The 25,939-nt window shown below is 38.6% G+C and overlaps 1 protein-coding gene across 3 annotated transcripts in view; it reads right to left on the reverse strand.

The window, feature by feature from the left end:
• The window catches only part of FOXJ3 (forkhead box J3), a 148,751-nt gene that overhangs the window by 4,428 nt on the left and 118,384 nt on the right, over positions 1-25,939 (reverse strand). For all 3 annotated transcript variants that reach the window (XM_042996820.1, XM_042996819.1, XM_042996821.1), the window contains 5 exons: positions 23,291-23,465; positions 18,970-19,386; positions 15,106-15,207; positions 14,287-14,478; positions 634-741 (listed from right to left, as the gene is read on the reverse strand). In XM_042996820.1, the coding sequence (XP_042852754.1) occupies positions 634-741; positions 14,287-14,478; positions 15,106-15,207; positions 18,970-19,386; positions 23,291-23,465 (994 nt within the window). The remainder of the gene's footprint in view (positions 1-633; positions 742-14,286; positions 14,479-15,105; positions 15,208-18,969; positions 19,387-23,290; positions 23,466-25,939) is intronic.

Consider the following 25,939-nt stretch of genomic DNA (forward strand, 5'->3'; position numbering starts at 1 on the left):
TGGCAACTTAGCCAAACTGGGGGCTCTGAGCAAGTTATCTCAACTTCTGAGCCTCCATTTCCTCGTCTAGATAATCCTTAAGCTCCCTTCCACCTCTAACCACGTGCCTGCCTTTGCTGCCCTGGTAAATGTAACTTATCCTGTATTCAGGAACCTAGGGGGGGAAGCTTATGAACCAGTGACTCCTGCAACTTACCTCTTCTGTAAGAGGCTTCCTTAGAAACTAGAGGTGGGGCGGGGGGAGGGGGACTTCAGCAGAATGAATGGAACAGAATACGTAGGAGCTAATCAAAGCAAGTTCTTGAAGCCTGCTCAAGTCCCATCAAAGTCAAAAAGCCTCAAAGATTCCTAAGACCCCAGGACAAGCTCTATGCCCTGGACCTCATTAGAGAGGCAGGACAACAATCAGAATCATAGCATCGAAGAGACTTCAGGTCAAATGGTCTAAAGAGCAAATGGCACTTGAATCCCCTTCCTCAGCACTGAAGCCAAGTAACTCTGCACCCCACACCCCATCCTCCCTCACCAAGGAGTTTACTCCCTCCTCAATGGCCTTGTTCGCTGCTGAGACAGCTAAAGCTTTTCCGTATCACCCTCTGAGTACCAAATGCAACGCAACACAGCCCAAATTACCTGCAATAGTCGTTCCTGGAGTGCTGAGTGTCTGTGGGATGTGAGGGTAACCAGGGGGCGGCATCACTGAAGGAGGGAGATTTTGCCTGGAGTCTATGTACAAATTTCCTAATCAGATTGAAAAACAGAAAGAAGGAAAACATATTGCCATAAATAAACAAGTTAAACATTAAAATCTTAATACAATTGTTACCTAAAACTAAATTAAGCAGGTAAGGCAAGGAAGAAAAGAGAAAGAAAAATTACTCCTTTCAGATGCTAAAACTACCAAAAGGTGGTGCTGGCTTCTCGAACATGGTGCCAGGCTGGATGTGAGTACACGATGCTAATTCCAGCTCTGCCTCTTACCGTCTGGAGGCCTGAAGGCAAGTTATATGTCTCTATTGTTGTTATATACTTCATAACAGTTCAAAAGCATTTTCATATCTATTACCATCTGAGCCTCCCATTAAGTCCAAAATGAGGGCAAGACAGGGATTATCCCCATTTTATGGCTGAGGCAACCGAGGCTCAGAGAGACTAAGCAGACTTGCCCAAAGAATATCAGTTTGACAGGGGTAGGGCTACAATCCAGTTCTCCTAAATCACAGGCTCTTTCTAGTAACCACTGTCCCTATGTCCCTGATTTTCTCACTTTCAAAGCAGACCTATCTGTTAAGTGCCCTAGCTGATTAACAAAGTGAATGGGGGCACAAAATGACAGGAAAGATCTGTGCAAGTTTAACAAGTAAAGGTGATCAAAAATGTATTATTCAGAAGTGTGGAGATGGGAAACAGAAATCTCATTTGAATGGCATTTCAGAAGGTTCTTAATATATTTTTGTTGACAGGAGCCATTAAGTGTAACAGCTCTAAAATGTCAATTACATTGCATCCTAATGCAAAGTAGAAAGAGAGGGAAGCAAACATCATAAGCCCACCACCAATTACTCCTGGGGAAAAAGAACCATAACACTGGCTCACATTGTATGGAGCATCTGGAATTCTGGAAAGGCTATTTCTCCCTTAGGTATTCTATTGTGTCACACAAATTACAATTGCATTCTACCACTGCTGTAATCAAACTAGAAAATAGCAACCATTTTCCCAGAGGAAACTAAAACGATACTCATGGTAGGAACACTGTATTTGGCTGCTCACAAGTTTTTACCTGTCACTGGAATGTCAGACTGTCCATGCTTAAAACAGCCTCTGAAACAGTCTAATTCAGGCCTACCTCTGTTCATGCAAATGAGGACCTAAGACCAGAGGAAAAATAAGACAGAACCAGGAACAGAACCCAGACCTCTGACTTCCAGCCACTGCTTCCCAAGATAACATGACTTTTTATAGCAAAGTTTACAGTCAGAACTAAACTCTTTGGCCAATTTCCCATACTGAAGATTTAGGAAGAAAAGAAAGGAGAAAAGTTACACTAAGCTGCAGCTCTAGTATATTCTTAGAGGAAAAATCCTGCCCCCAAGTGCTGATGAGGCTTTACATGAGTGGCTGGTGCAATTTCTAAACACTGCACCAGGGTGGAGGGACTAAGCCACTTTGAGTAATATGGTCACTCATTTATCAGTGACTTCTCAGCCTCTGTCTTGTAAAATCTTAGCTCTCTTTCTACTCATCCTTAAAAATTCAAGTCACAATCAAAAGACAACTGATTTTTATGGAGATTAATTCTGTTTTTATATTTTTTTCATTTCTCTTTCTTGGCTTAGTAATTCTTAAAGAGAGAGCGAGGTGACAATTAGAGAAGAATGATGGGAATAAACAAGAATCACAGGAATAAATGGACACCCACATTAAACAAAAAGCCCAAGTTTCTGAACTTATCCCTCCTCCCTACCCCATTGCAGGCAGCTATTCCTGTGTTCCTCGAACTTATACAGCTGGCAGGAGCCAGGGTGGGAAAAAAGGACACTGTTCTCCAAATACTAGGGATCTGTGCTCTGATCACAGAGATACAGACAAAAAGGAGGGTGGTCATGCCGTACCTTCTACCAATGCTGCAAGCTCCTCACCTAACACAAACTGATTTCCTGGGGCTTTAAAGGGGGCTACTGCCCCTTTTCCTCCCTCTTTCATTTTCCTCTTTTTACCTTTTTGAGAGACAGACATTAAAAACTAGGACAGTGAAAAACAACTACGTATACTGGGAAAATTAGAAAATGACCACCGACACCAAGAGAAAAAGCACAGGCTCAGAGAAGACCTGAGAAGACTTTAGGGAAAATCTTAGCACAAGGACACCTTGCAACAACCAAGAAAACAAAAACAATAGGCAAAAACAATATTTAAAAACAGCAAACCCCGGGGAAAGGAAATAATCTGGTTTCCATAAGTACCACACTATTAGATTCAAGTGTCTAGTTTTCAACAACAAAAAAAATCACAAGGCATACAAATAAACAAAATAGTATGCCCCAAAGTAAGAATAAATCAATGAAACTTGCCCTTGAAAAAGATCTGATGACAGACCTACTACACAAAGACTTTAAAACAACTGTCTTAAAGATGCTCAAAGACTAAAGGAAGATGAAAAAAAGTCACGGGTGCATGGGTGGCTCATTCAGTTAAGGATCTGACTCTTGATTTCGGTTCAAGTCATGATCTCACAGTTTGTGGGTGGGTTTGAGCCCTGCTTTGGGCTCACTGTCAGCGTGGAGCCTGCTTGAGATTCATTCTCTCTCTCTCTCTCTCTCTCTCTCTCTCTCTCTCTCTGCCCGCCCCCAATATATAAACTTAAAAAAACTTTAAAAAAAAGAATGAACAAACTGAAAATACCAATAAAGAGATAGAAAACCTCAAAAGAAATAAAATTCTAGAACTGAAATGAAAAATTCACTACAGAATTCAAAGATAAATTTGAGCAGTCAGAAGAAAGAATCAGCAAACTTGAAGATAAGACAATGAAAATTATCTAGGCTTAAGTAACCAAAGAAAAAAATTTGAAAAAAATTAAAAAAACAAAACAAACAGAGCCTAAGGACCTGTGGGACACTATCAAACAGACCAAGTCTGCATTGTGGGAGTCCCAGAAGAAGTGGGGGTTGGGGGGAGTAGAGAAAATGTTTGAAAATATAATGGCTAAAAACAACCCAAATTTGGTAAGAGAGGAATGAAAACATCCAAGAAGCTCAACAAACTCTAAGTAAGATCAAGCCAAGAGACCCACGTGTCAAGGGACATATTATAATCAAATTTTCAAAAGCCAAAGATAAAGAGACAATCTTAAAAGGAGAGGGAAGTGACTTGTCACATACAAAGGAACCTCAATAAGATAGAAGATTTTTCATGAGAAATGCTGGGAGTCAGAAGTCAATGGGCTAATCTATTCAAAGTGCTAAAAGAAAAAGTGTCAACCAAGAATTGCTAAACCCAACAAAACTGTCCTTTTCAAGAGGGAGGGAGAAAATAGGACATTTCCAGATAAACAAAGGCTAAAGAAGTTTGTTACCATTAGACCTGCCCTCCAAGAAATGCTCAAGGGAGTTGTGCAGGGTGAAATAAAAGGACACTAGACAGTAACTCAAAGCTGTATGAAGAAATACAGATCTCAAAAAAGGTAAATACATGAGAATCACAAGAGCTAGTATTACTGTAGCAACAATCTATAACTACTTTTTCTTCTCTACACGACTAAAGAGACTAATATATTTTCTAAAAACGATTAGTCTAGAAGCTTATATTATTGTAACTTTTATTTGTAACTCCACATGTTGTTTTCTACATAATTTAAGAGACGAATGCATTTAAAGGAATTATTAATATATATTTTTGGGCACACTATGTATAAAGAAGTGATTATGTGATGTCAGCAACCAAAAGGGGTAGAGATGGAGCTGTAAAGGAACTGAGGTTCTGGGTATTATAGAAGTTAAACTGATATAAATTCAAATTAGAGTGTTATAACTTTAGGATGGTAAATGTAATCCCCATGGCAACCACAAAGCGCTATGCAATATACACAAAAGGAATGTGAAAGAATTCAAATATTTCACTACAAAAAATCAACTAAATACAAAAGAAGACAGTAATGCAAAAATAAGTGTCAAAAACCTATAAAACCTTATAGATGACAGAAATCACTCACCAGTAATTACTTTAAATGTGAAGGGATCAAATTCTCCAATCAAAAGACAGAGACTGGCAGAATATGTAAGAACACATATCTATGAAAGACTCACTTTACATCCAAAGACACACATAAAATGAATGTGGAAGGATTGAAAAAGATATTCCATGCCAAAAAGCAACCAAAGAGAACAGGGATTACTACATTAGTATCAGACAGACTTTCAATCAAAAAAGGTTACAAAGACAAAGAAGGACATTATATATCAACAAAAGGTTCAATACAGCAAAAAGACATAACAATTATAAACACCTTATGCACCTAATAATAGACCACAAAAAATATGAAGCAAAAACTGACAGAATGGAAAGGAGAAATAAACAACTCTGCAATAATAATTGGTGATGTAAATACCCCACACTCAATAATGGAAAGAACAACCAGGCAGAAGATAAGTAAGGAAACAGAGAACACAATAAACCGACTAGATCTAACAAATACAGAACATTGTACCCAAAACAGTATAGTATACACATTCTTCTCAAGTGCACCTGGACATTTCATAGGACAGATCGTATTTAGGCTCCACATTAAGGCTCAACAGATTTTAAATGATAAGATATACAAAGTATCTTCTCTGACCACAACAGGATGAAGTTAGAAATCAGTAACAGAAGTAAACTGGAAAATTCTCAAATTTGTGGAAGTTAAAACAACCCTCAAACAACTAACAGATCAAAGAAGAGATCATAAGAAAAATTAGAAAATACTTAGAGGCAAATGTAAACAAAACAACATATGGAGACTTATGGAACAGCCAGAGTAGTGTCAAGGGGGAAATTTACAGCCAGAGTAGTGTCAAGGGGGAAATTTATAGTCATAAACACATAAAAACAAGGAAGATCTCCATCAAAAACCTAACTTTACAATTTTAAGACCTACAGGGGCACCTGGGTGGCTCAGTTAAGTGTCTGACTCAATTTCAGCTCAGGTCACGATCTCATGGTTCATGAGTTCAAGACCTGCATCAGGCTCTGTGCTGACTGTTAGCCTGCTTGGGATTCTCTCTCTCCCTCTGCCCCTCCCATGCTGGTGCACACTCAATTCCTCTCTCAAAATAAATAAACATTAAAAAAAAAAAAAAAAAAGACCTACAAAAAAAGAACAGAATAAATCCAAAGTTATCAGAAAGAAGGAAATCATAAAGATTAGAGCAGAGATAAATAAAATAGAGAACGGATAAAATCAGAAATGAAAGTGGTGATAGTACAATGGATAAAAAATGGGGCACCTGGGTGGCTCAGTCAGTTAAACATCTAACTTTGGTTCAGGTCATGATCTCACAGTTTGAGTTCAAGCCCCATGTTGGGCTCTGTGTTGACAGCTCAGAGCTTGGAGCCTGCTTCGGATTCTGTGTCTCCCTCTCTGCCCTTCCCCACTTGTGCTTGCTCGCTCGCTCTCTCACAAAAATAAAATAAACATTAAAAAATTACTAAAACTGATCAAAAAGTAAAAAAACAGGATCATATGAGAGTACTACAAGCAACCGTACACTAATATATTGGATAACCTAGATGAAATGAACAAATTCCTAGAAACACAAGAGCCACCAAGACTAAATCACAAAGAAATAGAAAATCTGAATACACTTAAAACTATAAGATTGAATCAGTTAATCAAAAATCTATCAGCAAACAAAAGCCTTGGACCTGACAGCTTCACTGGTGAATTATACCAAACATTTAAATAACTAACACCAATCCTTCTCAAACTTTTCCAAAACAATGAAAGATAGGAAGCACTTCCTAACTCATCCCATGAGGCCAAAATTAGCCTGATACCAAAGTGAGACAAAGACACCTAACAAGGAAACTACAGACCAGTGTCCTTTATGAACACTGATCCAAAAAGTCTAAACAAAATACAAGCAAAATTAATTTAATACCATATTAGAAGGATTAAACACCATGACCAAGTGAGATTATTTCTGGAATATAAAAGGGTAGTCCAACATATGAAAATTGATCAATGCAATACACCACACTAACAGAATAAAGGGGGGGATAAACCTACATGCTCATCTCAATTGATGCAGGAGAAGTTAATGATGAAAGTTTCATAATAAAAACACAAACTAGGAATAAAAGGAAGCTACTTTAACATGTTAAAAACCATATTCGGAAATCCCACAGCAAACATTATGTTCGATGGTGAAAGACTTGAAAACTTTTCTAAGACCAAGAACACAGCAAGGATGTCGACTTTTACCACTTTCATTCACCATACTACTGGGAGTTCTACCCAGAGCAATTAAGCAAGAAAGAGAAATAAAAGGCATCAAAATCAGAAAGGAAAAAGTATATTTATCTCAGCTCACAGATATGATCTTATATGTAAAAACCTCCAAAGTTTACACCCCCAAAGTAAGCAAACTGTCAGAATAAGTAAATCCAGCAAAGTAGAGGATACAAAGCCAATATGCAAAAATCAGTTCCATTTTTACACAATGAGCAATCTGAAAAAGGAAATTATAGAAATAAGTCCATTTACAGTGGCATAAAAAATGCTTAGGAATTATTACAGAAGTTTAAGACTTGTACAATGAAAACGACAAAAACATTGCTGAAAGAAATTCAAGACGACATAAATTAAATGAAAACGTATCTCATGTTCACAGACTGGAAGACAATACTCTTAAGATGTCAATACTATCCAAAGTGATCTACAGAGTCAATGTAATCTGTATCAAAAATCCATTTTTTCTTTTTGGCAAAAACAGAAAATCCCATCCTAAAATGTATAGGGAATCTCAAGGGACCCTGAAGAGCCAAAACTATCTTGAACAACAAAGCTGGCAGACTCACACTTCCTGATTTCAAAACTTACTGCAAAAATATAGTAGCTGAAATAATGTGGTGCTGGCATAAAGACAAATATAGTAAGAACACTGGAATAGAACACAGAACCCAGGAACGAACTCTTGCATATATAGTCAAATGATTTTTTTTCAAGTTTGTGTATTTATTTTGAGAGGGGGTGGGGAAGGGGCAGAGGGAGAGGGAGAGAAAATCCTAAGCAGGCCCTGTGCTGTCAGTGTGGGGCCCAATGTGGGGCTTGAACCCATGAACCATGAGATCACGTCCTGAGCTGAAACCAAGAGTCAGACGCCCAACTGACTGAGCCACCCAGGAGCCCCTGGTCAAATGATTTTTAACAAAGGTGTCAAAACCTTTCTATGGGGAAAGGACAGTCTTTTCAGCTAGGAAAAGACTGGATATACATATGCAAAAGCAGGAAACTGGACTATTATCTGACAGCATATACAAAAATTAACTCAAAATGGGTCAAAGACTTAAATGCAAGACCTAAACCATAAAATTCTTAGATGAAAACATAGGGAAAGAGCTACATAACATTGGATTTGGCAATGATTTCTTGGATAGGATACCAAAGTCACAGGCAACAAAAAACAGATGAGCTGGACGCCATGAAAAATTTAAAAACTGTGCATCAAAAGATACTATCAACACAGTAAAAAAAGAAAACAAAATAATAAAAGAAAATATCTGCAAATCATGTACCTGACAAAGGGTTAATAACCAGAAATATCAAGAACTACTAACAAAAACTACTAAAAACTCAGCAACAAAACAAAAACACAACCCAGTTAAAAAATGGACAAAGGACTTGAATAGACAGTTCTCCAAAGAAGATCCAAAAATGGCCAATAAGCAGATGAAAAGCTGCTCAGTATCACTAATTACCAACGAATGCAAATCAAAACTACAATGAGATACCACCTCACACCCAATAACTATTTTTTTTAAAAAGAAAGAGAAAAAAAAAAAAAACAGAAAATAACAAATGTTGGCGAGGCAGAAAAACTGGAAGCCTTGTACACTGTTAGTAGGATTGTAAAATGGTATAGCCACTGTGAAAAACAGTATGGTGGTTCCTCAAAAAAATGAAGCAGGGAAGCTTGCTAAGAGGGTTCTCGGTGAAAAGCCTGGCTCGGCTTTTGGCAGGCCGACCAACTGGAAAAGAGCTATTCGCTGATAACCCTGCTGCTAACCATAGTCAAGCAGTAATTTGGATTACTTCCGCAATCCAGGGTGGAGCTCCCGCCAGTGCTAGACCCTGAGCTTGGCACAGTGGGGATCTCTGAAGACCTAAAGTAGGATAGATCTGCCTGTGAATGAGTGGAAATCACATGTATTTCAGAAGTGGTTTTTGTTCCGGAAGTCCATTCCGGTCACAATCTCTACTGCAGAGACTTTGAGCGATATCTTTCTTCACTCCTCTTTGCTTCTTCAACCTGAGGATGAGATGTTTTTGCAATCCAGGCCTATCTCAAGAAACAAGAAAAATCCCAAATACAAAATCTAACAGCACACCCCTAAAGGAACTAGAAGCAGAACAGCAAAGACACCCCAAACCCAGCAGAAGAAGAGAAATAATAAAGATCAGAGCAGAAATAAACAACATAGAATCTAAAAAAACTGTAGAGCAGATCAATAAAACCAAGAGTTGGTTTTGTGAAAAAATAAACAAAATTGATAAACCTCTAGCCAGACTTCTCAAAAAGAAAAGGGAGATGACCCAAATAGATAAAATCATGAATGAAAATGGAATTATTACAACCAACCCCTCAGAAATACAAGCAATTATCAGAGAATACTATGAAAAATTATATGCCAACAAACTGGACAACCTGGAAGAAATGGACAAATTCCTAAACACCCACACACTTCCAAAACTCAAACAGGAAGAAATAGAAAACTTGAACAGACCCATAACCAGCAAAGAAATTCAATCAGTTACCAAAAATTTCCCAACAAATAAGAGTCCAGGACCAGATGGCTTCCCTGGGGAATTCTACCAGACATTTAAAGCAGAGATAATACCTATCCTTCTCAAGCTGTTCCAAAAAATAGAAAGGGAAGGAAAACTTTCAGACTCATTCTATGAAGCCAGCATTACTTTGATTCCTAAACCAGAGACCCAGCAAAAAAAAGAGAACTACAGGCCAATATCCCTGATGAATATGGATGCAAAAATTCTCAATAAGATACTAATGAATCTAATTCAACAGCATATAAAAAGAATTATTCACCATGCTCAAGTGGGATTCATTCCTGGGCTGCAGGGCTGGTTCAACATTCACAAATCAATGTGATACATCACATTAATAAAAGAAAAGAAAAGAACCATATGATTCTGTCAATCGATGCAGAAAAAGCATTTGACAAAATTCAGCATTCTTAATAAAAACCCTCGAGAAAGTTGGGATAGAAGGAACATACTTAAACATCATAAAAGCCATTTATCAAAAGCCCACAGCTAATATCATCCTCAATGGAGAAAAACTGAGAGCTTTCCCCGAGATCAGGAACACGACAGGGATGTCCACTCTCACCGCTGTTGTTTAACATAGTGTTGGAAGTTCTAGCATCAATGATCAGACAACAAAAGGAAATCAAAGGCATCAAAATTGGCAAAGATGAAGTCAAGCTCTCACTTTTTGCAGATGACATGTATACATGGAAAACCCGACAGACTCCACCAAAAGTCTGCTAGAACTGATACATGAATTCAGCAAAGTTGCAGGATACAAAATTAATGTACAGAAATCAGTTGCATTCTTATACAGTGATGATGAAGCAACAGAAAGACAAATAAAGAAACTGATCCCATTCACAATTGCACCAAGAATCATAAAATACCTAGGAATAAATCTAACCAAAGATGTAAAAGATCTGTATGCTGAAAACTATAGAAAGCTTATGAAGGAAATTGAAGAAGATACAAAGAAATGGAAAAACATTCCATGCTCATGGATTGGAAGAATAGTTAAAATGTCAATACTACCCAAAGCTATCTACACATTCAATGCAATCCCCATCAAAATTTCACCATTCTTCTTGAAGCTAGAACAAGCAATCCTAAAATTTGTATGGAACCACAAAAGACCCCGAATAGCCCAAGTAATATTGAAGAAGAAGACCAAAGCGGGAGGCACCACAATCCCAGACTTTAGCCTCTACCACAAAGCTGTAATCATCAAGACAGCATGGTATTGGCACAAAAACAGACACATAGACCAATGGAATGGAATAGAGACTCCAGAATTGGACCCACAAAAGTATGGCCAACTAATCTTTGACAAAACAGGAAAGAATATCCAATGGAAAAAAGACAGTCTCTTTAACAAATGGTGCTGGGAGAATTGGACAGCAACATGCAGAAGAATGAAACTAGACCACTTTCTTACACCATTCACAAAAATAAACTCAAAATAGATAAAGGACCTGAATGTGAGACAGGAAACCATCAAAACCCTAGAGGAGAAAGCAGGAAAAAACCTCTCTGGCCTCAGCCGCAGCAATTTCTTACTTGACACATCTCCAAAGGCAAGGGAATTAAAAGCAAAAATGAACTATTGGGACCTCATCAAGATAAAAAGCTTCTGCACTGCAAAAGAAACAATCAACAAAACTAAAAGGCAACCAACAGAATGGGAGAAAATATTTGCAAATGACATATCAGACAAAGGGCTAGTATCCAAAGTCCGTAAAGAACTCACCAAACTCCACACCCGAAACACAAATAATCCAGTGAAGAAATGGGCAGAAAACATGAAGAGACACTTCTCTGAAGAAGACATCCAGATGGCCAACAGGCACATGAAAAGATGCTCAACGTCACTCCTCATGAGGGAAATACAAATCAAAACCACACTGAGATACCACCTCACACTGGTCAGAGTGGCTAAAATGAACAAATCAGGAGACTATAGATGCTGGTGAGGATGTGGAGAAACGGGAACCCTCTTGCATTGTTGGTGGGAATGCAAACTGGTGCAGCCACTCTGGAAAACAGTGTGGAGGTTCCTCAAAAAATTGAAAATAGATCTACCCTATGACCCAGCAATAGCACTGCTAGGAATTACCCAAGGGATACAGGAGTGCTGATGCATAGGGGCACTTGTACCCCAATGTTTATAGCAGCACTTTCAACAATAGCCAAATTATGGAAAGAGCCTAAATGTCCATCAACTGATGAATGGATAAAGAAAAATTGTGGTTTACATACACAATGGAATACTACTTGGCAATGAGAAAGAATGAAATATGACCTTTTGTAGCAACACGGATGGAACCGGAGAGTGTTATGCTAAGTGAAATAAGTCATACATAGAAAGATACGTATGTTTTCACTCTTACATGGATCCTGAGAAACTTAACAGAAGACCATGGCAGAGGGGAAGGGAAAAAAAAAGTTAAAGAGGGAGAGAGCCAAACCATAAGAGACTCTTAAAAACTGAGAATAGGGGCGCCTGGGTGGCTCAGTTGGTTGGGCGTCCGACTTCAGCTCAGGTCACGATCTCGCGGTCCGTGAGTTCGAGCCCACCGTTGGGCTCTGGGCTGATGGCTCAGAGCCTGGAGCCTGCTTCAGATTCTGTGTCTCCCTCTCTCTCTGCCCCTCCCCCGTTCATGCTCTGTCTCTTTCTGTCTCAAAAATAAACGTTAAAAAAAAAAAAAAAATTTAAAAACGGAGAATAAACTGAGGGTTGATTGGGGGGGGGGTGGGAGGGAGGGGAAGGTGGGTGATGGGCATTGAGGAGGGCACCTGTTGGAATGAGCACTGGGTGTTGTATGGAAACCAATTCGACAATAAATTTCATATTTAAAAAAAAAAAAGAAAAGAAACAGAATTACCACAAGATCCAGGAATTCCAGATATGGATATACACCCAAAAGAACTGAAAGCCGGGCCTTGAAAAAATATCAGTACACTCATGTTCACAGCAACATTATTCACAACAGCTAAAACATGAAAGCATCCTAAGTGTTCATCAACAGATGAGTGGATAAGCAAATGTGGTATACACATAAAGTGCACTAGTACACAGCCATAAAAAGGAAGGAAATTCTAACATGTGCCACAACATGGATGAAGAGATGCGAAGTGAAATAAGCCAGTCACAAAAAGACAAATACTGTATTTCACTTACATGAAGTACTTAGAGTAGTCAAAAATCAGAAACAGAAAGTAGAATAGTGGCTTCCAGGGCCTTGGCAGGGGGTTGAGGGATGGTTAGAATGTGGGGCGGGGGGCGGGGGATGTATTGTTTAATGAGTACAGAATATCATCCACTTTACAAGATGAAAAGAGTTATGGAGATGGATGGTGGGGACAGCTGCACGCTATGAATATATTTAACGCCACTGAACTATACATTTAAGGATGACTGGGATGGTGAATTTTACATTATATTTTACAATAAAAAATGTTTTTCATAGAGTATATATCAGGAAGATACCAAAAACGAAGTGACAGAGAAAGACACAGACAGGAATGAGCTAAAGAGTTATCAAAACATGAAGCTTAGTTGTCAGGCACATAGAGGGCACTCAACAAATTCAGGTATATGGCAAGCACTGAATGAGGTTCTTGGATATAATTTATGAAATGAGTAAGTCATCAAAATCAAATAGCCACTGAGGGTTTCACGTTAGGTAAGCTATTCAAGTGGAAGAAGCACAGATGATGGAAGATTTCTACCAAAAGACACATAAATAAAGATTTCAGGAAAAGAAAGATCTGGGAATCTTGAGAATATGTAAAGACCAAATATGTGAAATTTGCTAGGATAATGGTTGAAGAAAGCCACTCAGGATAGAAAAGAAAGGACTTTTGGCGGCACCTGGATGCCTCAGTCGGTTAAGCATCCAACTCCTGGTTTCAGCTCAGGTCATAGTCTCACGGTTTGGTAAGTTCAAGTCCTGCACTGGGCTTTGTGCAGACAGCACAGAGTCTGCTTTGGATTCTCTCTCTCTCCCTCTCTCTCTGCCCCTCCCCCACTCATGCTGTCTCTGTCTCTCTCAAAATAAGTAAATAAAATGAGAGAACTTTTTAAAAATGCATCAAATATAAAACCAAAATAACAAACAGAAAGTCAACTTAAGAGATAAAAGGTGGAAAGAAATTAAAATGAAGAAAGAACTTGGATATTAAACACCTACAGAACAGAAACTTGAGAAAAGAGAAGGCATTGTAATCAGAGATGGCTACAAAGGTAACGAGAAAAGAAAGTGAGATGAAAACTACAGAGCACAAATTTTGAGTCAAGAGTAAAATACTGAGACTATTTACCATTATGTGCTCTTCAAGTAAACTTTGAAATTTAAATCTTAACATTCTTGGAAGATATATAAAATTAGACATGCTGATTTTCTTTGCAAGTCTATACACATTTAAACTGATATAACTTCATAACTATATTCTTATAAAAATGTATCTAAAACATTTAATTCTTGTTTGAGAACTTAAAAGATCACAAAGGAAAGTCAATTGCAAACAAAAGAATCATAGAAATCATGACAGAAAAATATAGTCTCTTTATCTCAATTTTTCTAAAATATACCTTAAATACATATATTATTTGAGTTCATTTCATTTCTTAAAAATAAAAAGATGCAAACAGATCATTGTCACCATTAATATACCAGGTAACATACCAAGTTACCTCACTTACTGAATTTCACACAAATAAGGAGAGAAAATCGAGAAGATAATTAAATCCATACCTGTTCCAATGTGTTGGGAAGGTTTTGCTGGATGCATGGCACCATGACAGACGTTTTGCTGAACATTACTCTGTGAGTGGATAAGGCCAGTTTGTGTAAAGAATTGGTTAAGAGAAGAACAGAGATCAGCAAACTGAACCTGATCCAAAGACCAGTTCTTGAGATCTGCCTGTCTCATACTCTCCATCAAACCTATGAGAAAAGCATTAGAAATACAGTTAGCATAGGTTGTTCTACAAATATCCCAATGAAAATAACAAGACACAATTTTTTTTTAGCCCTCAAGATTTCCACTGGTAGTGATTTTCCCATGCAATGCAAAATGACATTTAAAAATTATTCAAAGCCTAATTATTCTAAATGTGGCCAAACTTCTTTCAGAACTCTTGTCTGACCCTCTGCTATATCAACTGACTAAAAGACTTAATTATGAATTTTGCAGAATTTTTAAGCATACTCCAACTGCAAAAGAAACACTAGATAAGAAGATATCTGGGGTGCCTGGGTGGCTCAGTCGATTAAGCGGCCGACTTTGGCTCAGGTCATGATCTCACAGTCCATGAGTTCGAGCCCCGCGTCGGGCTCTGTGCTGACAACTCAGAGCCTGGAGCCTGCTTCAGATTCTGTGTCTCCCTCTCTCTCTCTGGCCCTCCCCCGTTCATGCTCTGTCTCTCTCTGTCTCAAAAATAAATAAACGTTAAAAAAATAATAATAATAATAAAAAGAAGACCTCTATTTCTACCACAACGAAACTTGTATCTATGAGAGAAAACAGGATCATGTGTATTTGGTTATATGTCAAAAAGACCCAATACTCACCTTGGAACTGTGAAAGGTCTACATCTGACCAATTAACACTGCTGGCAATTCGACAACTTTCTTTTAGCATATCAAGTGTTGCATACCAATCATTCGAAACACCTATAAAAATAATATTGACAACACTATAAGTCTTGAATAGTGAGTGTGAAGTATAGGGTAGGGGAAGATAATGAGCTGGGCTTATTCCTGACACTGGCAGATTCCTATCCAGTTTTACAAATGGATTTGCACACATTAATATCATGTATTTCTGGGGGCAGTCATCTCTGTGAAACAGGAAGAGGGGTCTTATTCCTCTTCGTTCCATAAATAAAAAGAAAATGAACCCAGAGAGATGGCATAACTTAGCAAGGTCACCATGATGAATCCAAAACTTGAACCTGGTGCTTCTAAGCTCTAGTCTGACAGCTCACAAATAGCCCTATCACCTTAAAATGTCAAACTTGATTAGTGCTCTTTACATCTGTACAGTACAAATGAATGGCCAGGCACTACAGGTCATATAAATCAATAATACATCTGCCCTCGCCACTATATGAAGTTCATTTTCCTGTCTTGTTATGACATTAAGAGATATGTTCTTTGTAACTCAGAGGTAGGTTCCCATTTAGAAGCAACACAGTATAACTTAAAGCACTGACTTAAGTGACTTAAGGGAGGTAAATGAGATTGTATAGCAAGTAGACAAATTTCTTACAAGGCAACCTTAGGAGAGAGAAATGTCTTAATACAGTCCTCCTGGCAAAGTAGCAAAAGAAAGGGTTGAGACCTCTCTAAGAAATGCTGATGAATCCAAACCAGGGCATTTCTAGTCAGGAACAGTGCGCTCTGATGTGACATCATCAGGAGGGTTAAGACTCCACAGTCTGTATGTCAGCAAAGTGATCACTACTCAGGGGCATGGGGCAAGAACTACCCTCAATGAGACAGTACTGAGCAGAGGAAGAAAATCCTCCCTTCAGTGACTGCTGCACAAATTATTCTGTTATCGGAATCATCCCTGGATGGATAAAGGTAAGAACTAGTAAAAAGGATTTTTTTGCCGTAACACGGATAACTCTCTATCAACTACTGGTTACTTGGTTTACAAAAACCTGCCAATTATGGACTTTTGTTTCAAATAAACAATGAACCAGAGACAACATGACTCTGCCCTTAGGCAACTCTTAATTTAGCGAGAAATTTGTTGGGGAAAAATAATGCCCTAACTGAGGCACAAACATTCAAGTCCATCAGACTTTCAAGTCCATAACCTATAATAAATGCTGACTTGGCAACGCAAAGCAATCTCTGCAAGAGAGTGGCTAGGCAAACAAGCTCTACAAATCAGTAAATGGTTACTGATTTTAGTCCTTTTGGAATTACTAGTGTTACAATCTTTGAAGTCCTGACGAGCCACAAAATAAATTCCAATTCTACCACTTATTAGCTCTGATCTCAAGCAAACTACTTAATTTTTTTGAGTTATACTTTCCTATCTACTAAATGTGGTAATTCATACTTGAATTGGGAAGATAATATGAGATGATGTATCTAAATTGCCTACCACATAGTGGGAACTCAAACAACTATTAGTTTCTTCCATTCCTTCCCTATTTAAGACAACCTGCTTAGCCTCATCTTATAAATGACAAATTTTTAATTCAAAGAGATTATTATCACAGCCAAAATGTTTATTCCTAACAGCTCCAGGTGAACAGCTACTTTCCTTCTCCTGCAAGCAACTGCTGATATAATAACAGGCGACTAAGACCACATGATGGAGTGTTTTCAGCTGTAATAGTACTTTTTTCTGCCCTAGCAATCATTAGATTTAATAGAAAGAAAGACCAGAGCATCAGACTTCTACTGGTATCAAATCTCTACAATCATTAGTCAATCCTTAAAATCATATTAAAAACAAGGTGCCTGGGTGGCTCATTTGAACATTTGACTCTTGATTTCACTTCAGGGTATGATCCCAGGGTCATGGAATCAAGCCCCCCATCAGGCTCCATGCTGGGTGTAGAGCCTGGTTAAGATTTTCATTCTCTCCCCATCCCTCACTCTCTGCCCTTTTCCCCCACTAGCACTCTCTAAAATAAAATACAATAATTTTTTTTAAAGTGTCTTTAAAAAATCATACTAAGAACAAGCTTAACTTTCTGAAGAGTGCACTGACATTAAAAGGTAGGCAAGTGTAAGTGAAGAAAGTCAGAGGAAGTCAAATATCATTAAGATCTCACTTATATGTGGAATCTGAAAACACAGAACAAACAGGTTGGGGGTGCCAAATGGGTGAAGAGGAGTGGGAGGTACAGGCTTCTAATTACGACACAAGTCACAGGTATGAAAGGTACAGCGTAAGAAATACAGTCAGTGGTAGGTATTTTAACAGCATTGTATAGTGACAGATGGTAGCTATACTTGTGGACAGAGCGTAACACGTAGAGTTGTTGAATCACTGTGTTGTACATCTAAAACTAATGTAACATGGCACATGAATTACAAGTTCAATAAAAAAAATTTTTTTTAAAGGTGGGCAATAGTGACTAACACTAACAGTTACAAAAGAGGCCTATATTTATACTTTTTTTTCTAGGCATAAACTTAAAAATAATTTTAAGGTGTTTTAGGAGATCTTCCATCAAGGAAAGAACTATACCCAATTTTCAACTTTATTCTAGAACCTACTTAGTTATTAACTGGGAAAACAAAATAAATTATGAAAAGAAACTTACTAAGTTTCAAGTACTCTGATATGCATTTCTGTACCTTAATTCTCCCCTCCCCCCAAATTTTATTTTTTCTACTTTGTAAAAAAGGAAACCATTTCAGAAAAACTTAAACTTTATAGCAAAGTCAGAATATAAGAGACAGTATACACCATCTAAAGGTTACTTCCCCCTCAACAGACTTTTAATTGCCTGAAATAATGATCAATTTCTAATTGGTAAGAACTAGCACTGGCCAGCACTTAGAAATTGTCCCTCCAGGATAGAAATCTCATCAGTGATTTAGATGGTTAAGTGGGCAGCCAGGCAAGCTGAGGGAAGGATCTGTACTCTGGCACAGCTCCAAAGGGCCCCAATCACCTTGTAGTCTATGTCTGTGGCACCCCTTGGGAGTGCTGCAGTACAGAGAGATGCCTGGTCTATAAGCAATGTCAATTAAGCATGTCACCAGAAACTATCAAGACCTATCTTAAGAGCAATAGATTTTTTTAAAAATGAGAATGTGAAGAATGTCTTCTTCCTTTGCAATCTATCTTTCTAAAATGAGATACTTGGCAGGAATAAGCGAAGAAAGGAAGAGTGGGAACATTCTCTGAATACTTAAAGGCTAGGTACCTGACGAGGCATTTCCTATTTGTATTCTCAATGCAATCCTCATAACAACACTGTATATCAGGGTACTTTAGTTCCATATTTATAGATGAGAAGATAATAAGACTAAGAGAAATACATGAAAGATCATAAGAGCCATAATGAGGACTCAAATACACGCTTTTCTGACACAAATCTATACTTTCTTCTATACCACACTGAATCACAATAGATTGTAGACAGACTGTGCATCCCATTCTTCTTTCAAATGATCACAAAAACACTTATTTTCCAGAAGAACAAACAAGAGTTAAAACCAAAACCTACTAACCTTGTAGTTAACCTTGAGTCTGCCTATGATGTCACGATAAATTTTAATCACAAAAATCTGATACAATGTACGGATTCAATGCGTTACAACTACAGGATTACAGCAAGGAAACACAAAAGGAGAAGAGAGAAGAGTTTTGGTAGTAAATATACATAAGCCCCAGATAACAAAGAACATATCCTAATTCACAGTTAGCCAAACACAAGTCAGGAGACACCAACTTACCAGAATTACAGGATACCTGTTGTGGGGGTGGCGGCGCCTGATGTGTTAACGGCTGATGTTGATGGTTCGGATGGTGCTGTACGTGTTGATGTGGAGAGGGGTGCTGGGGGTGAGGGGGCTGGAGCTGGCTGTGTTGCTGCGGGTGCGATGCCGGGTGCTGGGGACGCTGTGGATGCTGTGGTAAACCATGTGGTCGATGGGATGGGTGTGGAGACGGCTGTGTATGCATCTGGGAGTGAGGCAGTGAGACCTGTGCGACTGAATTACTGCCCGTGGTGCTGAGGCCACTGCCATGATTGTTGGACAGGTTGCTCTGGTTGCTGTGTGGATGAGAGCTCACTGTGTTGCTAGGAGAGTGCTGATATGGACACGAGGTGTGGGACTGCTGGGAAGATTCGGAAGGGATGGTCATCAAACCTAGACATAGTCAGAGAAGCAAGAGCATTCAGGGTCAGATTTCAGTTGTATTTTGTGGCAGACGTTTACAAAATAAACAGACGTTTACAGAACAGAGGTACACATCCTCAGGAAACAATGCAGTTCGGTTTAAAAAGTGTTGATGGAACATCCACTGAACACCAGACTCTGGAATCACTGAGAAGAGTTAAGAAACACCAGGCTCTGCCCTCAAGTAGCCCATGGCCTAGAAGAAGGACAGACACTCAAGGAGGTTATGTCCAATAACGTAAGTACTAAGGCAGAAGTATACAGAAGGCACACAGGAATTCTGCCTCTTGCCTATTCAGTTAGGAAAGGGTTGGGATATGGAAAAGCTGTCCTTAAAAAGGCAGTATCTGAGGGGCGCCTGGGTGGCTCCATTGGTTAAGCATCCGACTTCAGCTCAGGTCATGATCCCACGGTTCATGGGTTCAAGCCCCGCATCGGGCTCTGTGCTGACAGGTCAGAGCCTGGAGCCTGCTTCGGATTCTGTGTCTCCTTCTCTCTCTGCCCCTCCCCCATGTGTGCTCTGTCTCTGTCTCTCAAAACTAAATAAATGCAAAAATTTTTTTTTTTCCTTAAAAAGGCAGTATCTGAGATAAAGTCTTGAAAGACCGAGTAAATGTTAGGGGAAAAGTGGGAAAGGTGTTGGGTTACATCCAGGATGGTTCTCTACAGGCCTGAAGACCAAAGGCTTTGACAGAGGTGGAAAGGAAAATAAGGCCCTGTTATTTCTGAACTCTTTGACTACTCCAAAAACTCTTAAGTCAAAGGTAGCTAGAATTCTTAAAACTAAGAGAAACAAAACAGCCACCTCCACTGCTTCTTCATTTGGCTTATGGAGTATTCTTGAGACATGTACACTTTAGGGACTAAGACTGCATAATTTACAGCACCGGAAAGTAAGGATTCAAGTCTCTGTACTGCCATCTGCACGCTTGGTAACTTTGAAAAGTTATTAACCTCTGCAAGCCACCATTACCTCAATTATAGATGGGTATGATATATCTATTTCACAGAATCGTGAGGATTAAATGCCATGGTGCAAGTGCAGGGTGCGGATGAGCTCAGTAAATGTTAGCTGCTATGATGATAATGATGATTAGACCAGAAGCACCTAATGTTAAAAATAATGTACTTTTGGTTTGCAGGTAGACATTCATTTTAAGAAATCTTATTCCAATATTTTGTTCTACATGACTACGCTACTTACAGATCCCAAAGGATGGCACATAACACATTTTACTGAACCAAACACAAGAAAAATTTTATTAAATGAAAAATAAAATCTTGAAGCGTAGTGCCAGTCAGTAAAAGAATCAAACCTTTTAAACAAAAGTGATATTATTCTCATACTCCCCATTAATAGTAAAATTACATTAGAGGCACCTGGGTGGCTCAGTCGGTTAAGCATCCGACTCTCAATTCAGCTCAGGTCATGACCTCACGGTTCATGGGTTCGAGCCCTGCACTGTGTTCTGTGCTGACAGTGGGGAGCCTGCTTGGGATTCTCTCTCTCTCCTTCTCTCTCTCTCTCTCTGCCCCTCCCCTGCTCTTTCTCTCTCTCAAAAAATAAACTAAATTTTTTTTAATAGCAAAATTGCATTAGAGTACTTTGTAAGATAACCTCAAAACCTAATAAATTAAGATTTTATACACGGAAGAGTTAAGTTCTTGCCTTGGCCCTGGAAAGAACTGTTATTTACAGGGAATCTACAAGGTTTTTACAGTCACATAAAATAAAGCAGTTACTTCATTATCTATTTCCAATAACATCTTACCATTTTAAAAGGGAACCCAGATATGATCTATTCCATTTTCAATCCCAAATTGTTTAAAAAAAAAAATTTAGTATGATGAAATATCATTAGGGGTTTCAGAAATTCTTGCCATTGCTATTTCAAAGCCAGTATTTCTCTCTCTTTTTTTAATGTTTATTTATTTTTGAGAGAGGCAGATAGAGTGTGAGCAGGGGAGGAACAGAGAGAGAGACACATCATCTGAAGCAGGCTCCAGGCTCCGAGCTGTCAGCACAGAGCCCGACGCAGGGCAAAGCCAGTATTTTCCTAATATGATCACCACAGCTGGATCTGCTAGCAAAATCTTGTATTAGTCCCTTTTGCACTTTTCTAGAAAGAAAATTTAAAACAAAATTTGAGAAAAATACATGAATCTTACCTTAACCAGAAAAACCAACTTCCTGTACAAGTTACTGATATTCACTGATGCAAATAACTAACTTTCATAGTATCTGACAATGATAATCATTAAAATGTAAACTATAAACACAGGGATTTTTGTCTATTTTATTCACTGCTGTGAACAGGTACGCTCTCTGAGTTGGGGCAGAAATAATTTGTCAAACGAAGCAATTAGAAAGTACTTTAATAGTAGAGTTCCCAACAATTTCTGACTAGTATTTTATGGAGGAAGGACAATGCAACATCTTGATCCTATCACATGACTCTAACTAAAATTAAACCAGCAGCTAAAGGACAGTAACACATAACAGAACAATCTAGCATTTGACTGAGATGCCAACAGAGCATCTCAACCAAAATCACTTTTATTGCTAAAATATGATTTAAGTGTGTTGTATAAAATGGTGATCCTATAGTGTTCACTTATAAGTGCCACACATTAAATTACAAACTTGGTGCTACCATATTCCAACAGCTATCTCTTTGCTAATAACGGTACAGAAAGGCAAGGCACATCTATTCCTGTAGTGCAACATTTACCACTCAAACACTTCACATGCCAGACACTAATTAACCATGGCAGCCTCCCCCACAGGGCACAGATGCAGTGTCAGAACTCTTCACACAGCACTCCTCCAGGACACCACTAGGAAGTGAAGTAAGTATGCAAGATGAAATTGATCTGCATTCTTGTGCTATTATATAAATATACACAGGGCACAGTAAAGGCACAAAGAATATTCAGTTTGATCATGATGATACTGTTCAACCATTAAAGAAATGTAACAGCTGCTATGTGAAAATAAGCCTTAAAAAGATTTTTCAATAAAAATTTCCTTTACAACAGTATCATATGACTTCACTCATATGAGGACTTTAAAATACAAAACAGATGAACAGGGGCGCCTGGGTGGCTCAGTCGGTTAAGCGGCCGACTTCGGCTCAGGTCATGATCTCGCGGTCCGTGAGTTTGAGCCCGTGTCGGGCTCTGTGCTGACAGCTCAGAGCCTGGAGCCTGTTTCAGATTCTGTGTCTCCGTCTCTCTGACCCTCCCCCATTCATGCTCTGTCTCTCTCGGTCTCAAAAATAAATAAATGTTAAAAAAAAATTTTTTTTTTCAAAACAGATGAACATAAGGGAAGGGAAGCAAAAGTAATTAAAAAACAGGGAGGGGGACAAAACATAAGAGACTCTTAAATATGGAGAACAAACAGAGGGGTTGTGTGGGGGGGGATGGACTAAATGGGTAGGGGCATTAAGGAATCTACTCCTGGGGGCGCCTGCGTGGCTCAGTCGGTTAATCGTCCGACTTCAGCTCAGGTCATAATCTCACGGTTTGTGAGTTTGAGCCCCACACTGAGCTCTGTGCTGACAGCTCGGAGCCTGGAGCCTGCTTGGGATTCTGTGTCTCCCTCGCTCTCTGCCCCTCCCCCACTCATGCTCTGTCTCTCTCTCAAAAATAAATAAACATTAAAAAAAAAAAAAAAAGGAATCTACTCCTGAAATCACTGTTGCACTATATGCTAACTAACTTGGATGTAAATTTAAAAAATAAATTAAATTTTTAGAAAACTTTATTTTACAAAAAAGGTATTTTAAAAAAGTCCACCTGAAACTAATAGGATATGTATGTCAATTACACTTCAATAAAACAATCCCCACCCCCAAGAAAACAAACTCACCTTGTTGACTAAGTGACTGCTCAAAAACTGACTTATAAAGGCTCCGAAATGAGGCACTGAGATCTTCAAAATTATACTCTGAGAAAAGTAGTTGTTTGTCTCGTTCGGGAAGGTTGTACTGTGGCTGCTGTTGAGGAGTTAATGACTGAGAGACCGTTTCTGGATGGTTTGTCACCTAACGTTAAAAGAAAATACCACTAATTTAGGAGCTCTATACATCAGAATTGGTTTGTTACATACAATACAGGAATGAAACTATTTGAATATTGTCCCTGTCTTTGGCTTTCCCATTCTCTGTTAAGTTGGGTACACATAAAGGACAAGACCACAAAATTGTTAACTTGGATTTTAAAGAACCACAGAAATCTAACCCAATCACCACATCTCATAAAAGAGGGGAAAGAGTTCAAAGAAGTTCAATGACCTTCCCAAGATCACACTAATAAATGATGAGCCAGGCCTGGAACCCTTCCAGTTTCTGCAGAATCTTCATCTTGATTCTTCTGAAGCAATTTCGTCTCCAACTCCACTCTATTAGGGTATTACTAACATTTCTCATTCATTTATTCAATTAATCTTTAAGTATTTAAACTCAAATACTGTGAGTCAGGTTGTATGGCACTGCCCAAAGCAGCAAGGAGCTTCAATACACCTAACTCTCCATTTCTAAAGAAAATTGTTTCAAATGAAACCAAGGGGAAATAAGAAACGAAAGGTAACAGGTAAAGAAGATTCTGAGAAAAACAAATACAGCCTGGCTTTGAGCTATGCAAAGAAAAAAAAAAAAACAAACAGCATAACTACCTAAAAAATAAGAATTATCGTTGAAGGCAGCACAACTAGAAATAAAATAAAAAATGATCATCTGTATCTCTTAAAGATTTTATCAAGGGGTGGTACTGGCACTGACACATTGGCAACATTACACATCTCTACACAGGCCATAGAGGCAAGGCTCAATGGCAGGATGACCTAAGCTGTGGCGATTATCCTGGAACATGGAATGCGAGTGGTCTTATGAGGAGCAAGTTCTCATCCATCTCTCATCTGCCTTCCTATTTTGTGGGAGGCAGCCATGGGGCAGTTTCTCATCCCCCTCTCTACCTTGCAGGAAGTTGCCACGAGACAGTTTCTCATCTGCCTCCCTATTTCCAGCAAGGCAGGGGACTTTCTATTTTACCCTCTTAGGGTACAGCTGTAAGTTATACAACTGCTTAGTTGCAGTATGGAATGTGTTCCTGCACTACAGTGACCCACCACTTGTGAAGTCTGTCACCTGGCTCCCCTAGTTTGGAATCATCCTGTGGGATGTGGAGCTGACACCATACTGATCTGGCTTATACATAAGTAGTAACACTGTCCCAGTGCATCTGGGCTCACTGTGTCATTACAGGCTCAATCTATACACCTGTGACAAGCCCAACCAGCAGCTGGTGCTATACGATTGCTTAAGAAGTGTTTGATGACCACTTGGTGTCTTGTTAAATGAAAAAGAGCAGTCTAGGGGCACCCAGGTGGCTCAGTGAGTTAAGCATCCGACTCCTAATTTCACCTTAGGTCATGATCTCATGGGTCGTGAGTTGGAGCTCTGTGTCCGGCTCTGCAAGGGCACTACGGAACCTGCTTAGGTTTCTCTGTCTCCCTCTCTCTCTGTCCCTCCCGATTGCTCTCTATTTCTCTCTCTCAAAATAAATAAACATTAAAAAAATAAATAAATAAGAGCGGTCTACAATGTCTGGCTTTTCACAGCGAAGTTTAACCCTCCTACGTGTACATAGATAGGTTTGTTCTTTCTTCTGTCACCTAGTTCTACAAATTTAATTTTTTCTTTTCCTTTTATTTTATTTTCTGATACCATACTCTGTGTTCTTTGATTCTGTTTGCTGTCAAGATTTCCTACATTCACATTATTTTAAAAGCAACTTAAAATCATTAAATCTTTGCTTAGTTTGCTTCAATGCACCAACCAATCCTTTTATATCGTGATTTCATCATTACTGAATGCTTTACTCTAGTTCATCTCTTGATCAGCGAAGTAATGTTTTTTAGGAAGGGTACATGAAAACAAAGGTAGGATGCTTTTTAAGCTCCATGTATCAAAGAAGGTCTCTCTCTTGAGTTCACATATGAATGCAAATTTAGCTGGACATAATCCAAACCTATTCCCTCAAAACTCTACATGAAGTATTCCATTATCCTCTGATACTTAGCATTCCAGAAGTATGATTTGTGTTTCTTTGAATATATCTTATTTCTTCTACCAGAGTATTTATATGGATGATTACTTTTGAAATTTTAAAATGTGTCATGATGTGTCTAGGTATAGGTTTTTCCCCATTAACTTTTCCTACAGCTCAGTAACCCTTTTATAATCTCTATTTCTTCTGAAAACTGCTTCTATGCTCACTATTCTAGCTGCTTCTTCAGGGACACCTATAATTCTCAATTCTCCAGATCTAGTACCTTCTTTTACATAACTGTTATTCCATTATGTTACTTCTGCATTCTGAAGGAGTATTTTTTTCCCCAGAGCACTGAAAACAGTTTTGCAGAGCCACCTTTTGTTTTTTTACATTCAATGTGAATTTTAATTCTGCTCTTTCAGTTTGGTTTCCCTGGAGTTGTTTTCTTATTTAAGGTTCCTCCCAC

Source organism: Panthera tigris, chromosome C1 (assembly GCF_018350195.1).
Source record: "Panthera tigris isolate Pti1 chromosome C1, P.tigris_Pti1_mat1.1, whole genome shotgun sequence".
NCBI lineage: Eukaryota > Metazoa > Chordata > Mammalia > Carnivora > Felidae > Panthera > Panthera tigris.